The sequence below is a fragment of the Lactuca saligna genome, chromosome 3 (genome assembly GCF_052625555.1).
Source record: "Lactuca saligna cultivar CGN05327 chromosome 3, ASM5262555v1, whole genome shotgun sequence".
NCBI lineage: Eukaryota > Viridiplantae > Streptophyta > Magnoliopsida > Asterales > Asteraceae > Lactuca > Lactuca saligna.
In genome coordinates, this window is record NC_136419.1 from 226,294,379 (window position 1) to 226,302,344 (window position 7,966).

Here is a 7,966-nt window from a genome sequence, read left to right on the forward strand (position 1 = left end):
TTTTTTTTTTTATATATATCAATTTTATTTAAACAGTAAACCAGCCATCTGATTTTACTATCTAGACTCTAAACCATCCAAAAATTAATATTATTGCCGTGACATAAGGTTAGAGACGTTCTTTGGATGTATTTAGGATTGTTTCTGTTTAAATTTGATAATTATAATAAAAAGATATTTGTGTTTTGTTTTTGTTTCCATTTTTGAACATAATCATTTTAAAACTCACATCCAAACATCACTGAATCAAACAAGTTGCTATTCCTTCCACATTGATAATGGAGCTTACTTCCTGCCGCCGTATCGCCGACGCCAATTCAGGCAAACAAAATGAATATAAAAGAAGAAACTATTCAATTTTTGAACTCCCCTCGAATTTCTTTGATTCCTGCGGTTTCATTGAATTGCTTTCAACCCCTGAACTCACCAACAACCCCGCTACTACTCAGGGAAAAACCGCAGAAGAAACAGAGGTGGCGCCGGAGAAGAATGCTAGTTCTAGTGAGAGATTGACGTGTAATACTTGTAAATCCAGTTTTGAGTCGCTTCATGATCAACGGTCTCACTTCAAGTCCGATTTTCATCTATTCAATGTAAATTCTCTTGACCTAACTTAATTAAGTGTGCAGTTCGTATATATCATATTATTGAAATTTCATATGCTTCATGAAGTATGATTAATGCTTTTTTATCTCAGATAAAGTTAAGCATTGCTGGAAAGGATACTGTTAGGGAGGATGATTTTGATGAATTGACTTCCAATTCCATAGTTAAAGATTATGATATATCAAGCATATCAGGTTCAGAAAATGAAGAAAACAGAGAATTTGACAGCCTCAGTGATTCAACTAAGGGATTGTTGGGAAGTATGAAGCAGAAGATTTTTATGCATCTATCCAATGGAGAAACGATTTCCTTCTGGAAGTGCTTGCTTCTTGGTGACTCTGAGAAAATTCTCTATGAACATGATTTACATTGGTTTACAAATGACGATAATACCCTTTGTGTGACAGTGAAGGAAGTGACTGAGAGACTGCTGAATGTGATCCATGAACCTAGAAACAACACCCGTTTTAGAGTCATGTTGCTTGCTACTGGTGGGCATTTTGTTGGTTGTGTCTTTGATGGAAACTCCATTATTGCCCACAAAACATTCCACAGGTCTGTTTTTTATCTATTTAATTTGCTCCAAAAAATAATTGAGCTTAAAATTAATGAATCCTTTCCCAGAACTAAAAATATACCTTCTTTAACTCCATGATTGTAAATAATATATATATATATATATATATATATATATATATATATATATATATATATATATATATATAGTTCATGTAATTTAGTTGCATATAATATCCTCATTTGTATATCTTGAAACGAATTAATCCTTGTCAACACCACCATCATTAAATAATTAGTATATATTGTTAGGAATTTGTAATTAGAAGGATCAATGATATTTTCATGCTTATAGAAGAGAATAAGTTCTTTGTCATTGTCACAACTCACAAAAAAAGCTTGTATGAACAAGAGAAACTTATCTGGTATCCAAACAATCAGATTTTATATGCAATCTTAGGTAGTGTTTGGTATGATGGAATGGTTTTTCCATTGAAATGAGATGCTAAAAATGCCACTTGTTTCATGTAGATATGTTACAAGGGCAAAATCTGGTAAAAAACAATCATCGGAAGATGGTAGTGGCAAATTTTCAAATTCTGCAGGAGCTTCTATTAGGCGACACAATGAAAATGCCTTAAAGAAGGTATTAAACATGAATAACCAATGTTTGTACTTTGTTTGCAATATCACTAAACTGTTAGTTCTATCACATATTTTAAATTTTTTTGTTTCTTTAATCATTTGACTAATTCTCACTTAAATTTTAGGACATCCAAGAACTACTCGATGCATGGAAGCCTTATTTCATTTCTTCTGTTTCTATATTCATTCACGCCCCTTCACACAACCACAAACTACTATTCGATGCTGAAAATCCACTCTTCATTTGTGAAAAAAACATCATCAAACACATCCCATTAACTGTTAGAAAACCAACATTCAAGGAAGCTCAACGATTATACAACATCTTAACACAAATCTCCACAGAACCAAATCAAGAAAAAGTCCTCCCAATCATCAAAAAAGATTCAACCTTCAGACTCGAAAAGGAAAAATTGATGGATAATTCAAAAAATGGTGATACCTCTGAAGATGTTTTTGTTATGTTATCACCTTTACATGAAGCTGCAAAGGCTGGAAATGTGGATAAAGTTATGGAATTATTAGAACAAGGTTTGGATCCTTGTGTGTTGGATGAAAGGGGGAAAACTCCTTATAAGGTTGCAGTTAATAAGGAAGTTAGGAATGCATTTAGACGTTTTATGGCAATGAATTTTGATAAGTGGGATTGGGAGTCTGCTAAAGTGCCAAGTCCTTTGACAAAAGAAATGGAAGAATCTCAGAATGCTAAGCAGGTTAGTTTTATTCATGGATTAGCAACCTACTTTCATTGATTTATTTATTATATTTATAGCACCTACTTTTGTTTCTTTCTTATGTTATGATAATGTTGCTTTGTGAAAAATTCACTTGATTGTAGTAGTGTTGTTGTTTTCAAAGTAGAATGTTCTAATAAGATAAAAAAAAATGGAAGTACAATGCTATTATTGGGTAGATTTTTCAAAGTGCATTGCCCTAATAAGAAAAAAAAAATGAAAAGTACAATGCTATAGTTGGGTGGATTTTCCAAATGATAATGCTTTAATAAGAGAAAGTTGAAATTACAATGATTTAATAGAAAGAAGCAAGCTAGAGATGAATTTCCAAAAAAGCTATTGATCTAGTTGATGAAAGTAGGATGCTTTAATAAAAAAAATAAATGAAAGTATGTATATTGCTATTTCTTGCATTTAGCCTTTATTTCTATAATCGGATTATTATAACAAAATGAAGTTTATTTATTACTTGTATATGAATATATTACTTGAAAAGAAATTTGGATATGAGATATCTACATATGCATCTAACTATTACAAATGTAGATAAGGGGCTGTTTGATATGCCTCTTACTAAGTCTGGTAAGAGTCTTGGTCTGACTCCGTCAGATTCAGATTGTTTGATACCACACTTTGAAGCCTTTGACTCGGTCTTGACTCCTCTAAAATGTCTCTTACTCGGTCAGATTCAGGGCTAAGTCTTACTCAATTAGACCTTGACGTTTATTAGATATCTAAATACCCTTTAAAACAAAAAATAAATGAATTATGTGGCCATAAGTTACAAGCTATATGTTATCTTGTGGTTATAACTAATCCACACACCTATTTAATTGTTTTTAGGCAAAGAAAGACGCCAGAAGGAAAGCAAGAACGAAAGAACTGAAGCTACTACGCAAAGCTAGAGAAAAAAAGGCTCAGGTTTTTATTTTTCATAATCTTACAGCTTACAGGTTTATTATTATTACTATTAGGGCAAAATCCATAAAAACCACAGAAAGATTTTTTTCTGTTTTAACCATTGAGTTTGTTTTTCTTTTTTTTCAAAAAAACTACTACACATAAAACGTTGAATTCTATAAAAAGCACTATAGTTTCGAATTTCTTCAAAGAAAATTTTCTTATCGTTTTAACCATTGAAAGTTTGATTAAAAGCATCTTTAACCTAAAAAATAGTCTTCCGTTTGTTTTTTGCAACTCATTAATATAATAGCTTGGTGTTTTCTTTGTAAATAAAAACAAACACTCTTTGGTTAAACTAGAAAAAAAATAATAATAATAATAATTTCTGTGGAATTTGTCCTTATTATTATTATTACTATCACTTATACTGTTACTATTACCAACAGTTTGCTAATATTTCTCAGGAAGACGCCCAAAACTCCGGTCAAGGAACTAACGGGATCTCCGCCAGGGTTGCCGGAGTTTTGGTTTTGGTGATCGGAAGTCTGATGGTGGTTGCCTTTGCTCAAATGGGCAGAGGTAGGTGGTGTTTGTGGTTGCCCTTCTTGAAGATACAAACCATGTTCCAACATTTTTTTTTTCACTATTGCAGGAAGAGCTAGAAAGATCTGATAACAGGAGACTAACAGCACCCATTTCATCAATTGGAATAATGCCACCTTAGCATACACCAAGGTGATGTTTTTTTTTTTAAGTACTTTCATTTCTAATATGATAACAGCAATATGTAGCCTAAAACTTGTAAAATGCCACTTGTATTATTAGATTTCATATTCGTAGATAATTTTACGTATGTGTGCTAGTTTGGGTGTTAAAGAAATATAAATACATTGTTATCAGGGATATTAACTAAACTAACCACATTTTAAGTTAACATTTAACCCAAAAATAAGTTGTTTTGAAAAATGGTCAACATTTCTGGAATAGTTCATTCTGAACCACTTTATGTCATCATCAAAAATACTTTTTCTGACAAATATATCTTAGACCGATATTGCGGATTTCGAATAGGAAAAAAATCTATTCTGGAATTTCAAGAAAATACTTTGTTTTTTATTAAAATCTAACAAAAAGTAATAAAAAAAAAAAAAAAAAAAAAAAGATGGTTCCAAGATAATTTCAGATCAACCAATGGCAACAAACTGATTTGTATGTGACATCTCCTATTAAGTTGCAGGTTTTGGTCTCTTTGAAAGCCTTTGTTATAGATTTTGCTTACAATTTGGTTTTTTGCCATTAGTGATTTTGGTGAAGCTGCCAAATTTATGGAATTACCCATATAGGACAAAGGGGGCATTTTTTCAAAACATAAAAAACTTGATTTTTTTTTGTTAAACACCTTATTTATAATGGTTAGTTACTTGGTTTAATTAATTTCTTTTGTTAGTATGAGTGAAAAAAAGTACATTTTGTGAGTGTTATGTACTTATGTTAGAACTATTGGTAAAAAAATGTAAATATAAGAATGCTTGCTTGCTGAATGCTGAGGTGGTATTTAGTCACTTTCCAAAACCACGAGGGGGTGAAGTGTAAATATTAACCTTAAAAAAAAATTGTTGCACGCAGTTTATTAGGTCCAGAAGAGTCTACCCAACCATTCGACAATAGCTTTACGAACGACGAACCCACCCAACGAAATCGACGATTCAGGCGAAGGAAGCTAACGCTTAAGCGTCCGAATCCACACAATCGCACTCGAAGGCCTAAATGGTTTGTTGAACTTCTTTTTTTCTCTTTTGAGCATTTCGTCGAACATATAATCTGCATCACTACATTGCGTTTAAAAGAAGCTTCGTTCTCTGTGTAATCTTTTTGTGTTTCTATTTCTGTAGTCAGTTACGCTTCACACTAATCTCGGCGACATCAAGTGCGAAATCGCTTGTGATGAAGTACCTAAAGCATCAGAGGTTAGTTCTGTGGTAGACGTACACTCTCGATTTTTTTTCTCTTCACTAAAATCTCGAATTTCTATAACCAAATCCCTCTACACTTCTTTTCAAAACCCTAGTTCTTCAATCCTGAGTAGACATGATTGCTAGGTTACGCTTATTAACGATCCCAACGTGTGACTTATTGATAGTATTGAATGACAACTTACTCTTTGTCGAATTTTAACATAACAAATAACACGCATCCTTGTTAATGGAATTGTAATACTTGATGTGAACAGAATTTTCTTGCATTATGTGCAAGTGGATACTATGATGGCACCATTTTCCACAGAAACATAAAGGGGTTTATGATCCAAGGTGGAGATCCCACAGGAACAGGCAAAGGAGGGACAAGTATTTGGGGTAAAAAGTTCAATGACGAGATACGTGACTCTCTCAAGGTAAAATTTCAATGCTGGATGTATTCATCTTTATTAAAAAGTCCATGTTTCTTTAATATTCCTATTAAGTGTTGTAAATAATGTTTAAGAAAATGATTGCACATTTGGGGAAATGGAAGGAAAAAGTAAATGAGAACAAATTTGTGAAAAGTCAGGGAAACCCTCATTTTTCTGACTTTCTTTATTAAGTCATTCTTTTTGCTCCCTTAAGTCAAAAGGAACACCCTTTCTCATCCTCATTAATGGAAATAGCATTACAAATCTCGTATCATCCAATTCTGAATCATATAACAAATGCAGCCTCATAGTGATATATTGATGATTATTTGAGTTGACATTAACTCTGATATTATAAAGGGCTAATTGCTAGAAATAGCATCATAGTTTCATTTATTTGTGCATTACAGCATCCAACTTTCAGCTTCTTTTTTCCTATTAAGGCATTGTAATTTGAAAAGTCAATTTATTTTATTACAAAGAATATTATATTATGAAAAATCTATCTAAGTATATATAGACTATAGCTTGAAAATTGCTTTTATTTTGATGACATTCTGTAATTTGTTTGAATTTACAAAGAACAATGTTGTAATAGGATAAAATGTAAGTAGGATGCTACACTAAACAAACCCATATGAAATGTGTTTCTATTTCTTCCATTTAACCCTATTACAAATAAGCGTACACTCCACTTGCAAGTGTTATTAGCAATCTTCAGTCATCTTTTAATGCCTTTGACTTTTTTTTATTAATTTTGTGCTTACTTCAGCACAATGCAAGAGGTATGCTATCAATGGCCAATAGTGGACCCAACACTAATGGGAGCCAGTTTTTCATCACTTACGCTAAGCAACCGCATCTGAATGGATTGTATACCATTTTTGGCAAAGTGATTCATGGATTTGAAGTTCTTGATCTTATGGAAAAGGTAAATTCACTTAAAGTTTTTTAGCGATTATTCAATCCATCATACATTTTTTCATCATGGATTTTATTAAGGGCAAAGGGCAAAATACAGAAACGCACAACATGCATTCATCATTTTATCAATTTGGCTGATAAACTATTACTTTATAATTTATTTAGCCATTAAACTCCTTAACAATAATCATGGAAAAAAGATTAGTCTAGTGGCTAAATCGATAATTTAGTTCAATGGCTAAATCGGTAATATTTCAACATTTTCCAAAAACAAGCAACATAGAAAAATGTTTTTTTCTAAAAAGAAAAGGTAAAGAAAGTATAATGTTTTAATCCCTAGAAAAAATAGTTAAATGGCTAAATCGATAGAATAGTAAAACTAAAAGCACGTTGTGTTTTAATGTATTTTGCCATATACATACACATACGTATATACATCGATCTAGCTACGAAACCATTATTTTTATCTTAAAATATAAAAGAATAGGTTAGTGGCTAAATTGATATAATTGCAAAAATACATTTTGTTTTTCAATATTTCAACCTTTTTCCAAACGAGTAACAGAAAAAAATGTTTCTAAAAAACAGTTAAGAAAACCTAATGTTTTTAATCCCAGCAAAAGAATAGTGAAGTTGCTAAATTGATTTAGTAGTAAAAAGTATGTTGTGTTTTTCTGTATTATTATTATATCTAAAATCTAAATACACATAGATACATATACACAAATTTGATTTTTTATTTTGTGTAGACTCCAACAGGAGCTGGGGATAGACCTTTGGCAGAGATTAGGATCAACCGTATCACAATCCATGCTAACCCTCTTGCTGGTTAGCCTTCATATATATACATTATTCGAATTGGAATATTTTGTCTATTTCAAGTTTTCAACCACATTCTCATTTATCATCTAGAAATAGACATGTCTGTAACCTTACACACCCATAACACTCTTTTTCTTTTCCATCAAGTGTTGTTTGATAAATGATGTATGCAAAATATCCAAGTAAAAAGCTTTACATTAACAGAAAAAAAAAAAAAAACACATTTCCTCAAGTTTATCTGTTGATTTCTTTTATATGTAGTTAATGATAAAAGCTCATGTATTTGTATGTAAAAGAACAAACTTCTCAATTTTAGGAGTTGAAGTCTATTGCAACTGTGTAGCATATATGATTCAAAGTGGATCATAAGTTGTTAGTTTTGTTTGGTTTTAAGGCGATGGGGTTTATTTGGGTTTAACAGAAATCA

General features: G+C 31.5%; 2 protein-coding genes across 2 annotated transcripts; both read left to right on the forward strand.

Moving 5' to 3' along the window:
* The first annotated feature begins 212 nt into the window (after window positions 1–212).
* LOC145037878 (uncharacterized) lies at window positions 213–5,169 on the forward strand. Its single transcript, XM_078986624.1, has 8 exons — window positions 213–593; window positions 698–1,161; window positions 1,654–1,768; window positions 1,893–2,480; window positions 3,345–3,422; window positions 3,869–3,983; window positions 4,057–4,139; window positions 5,031–5,169. Exons 1-7 carry the CDS (start codon window positions 279–281, stop codon window positions 4,074–4,076), a joined length of 1,695 nt encoding a protein of 564 aa, XP_078842750.1. The 5' UTR covers window positions 213–278; the 3' UTR covers window positions 4,077–4,139; window positions 5,031–5,169.
* LOC145037879 (Cyclophilin-like peptidyl-prolyl cis-trans isomerase family protein) lies at window positions 5,034–7,700 on the forward strand. The gene is made up of 5 exons (XM_078986625.1): window positions 5,034–5,174; window positions 5,297–5,371; window positions 5,635–5,796; window positions 6,566–6,724; window positions 7,467–7,700. Exons 1-5 carry the CDS (start codon window positions 5,172–5,174, stop codon window positions 7,548–7,550), a joined length of 483 nt encoding a protein of 160 aa, XP_078842751.1. The 5' UTR covers window positions 5,034–5,171; the 3' UTR covers window positions 7,551–7,700.
* The last annotated feature ends 266 nt before the right edge of the window (window positions 7,701–7,966 follow it).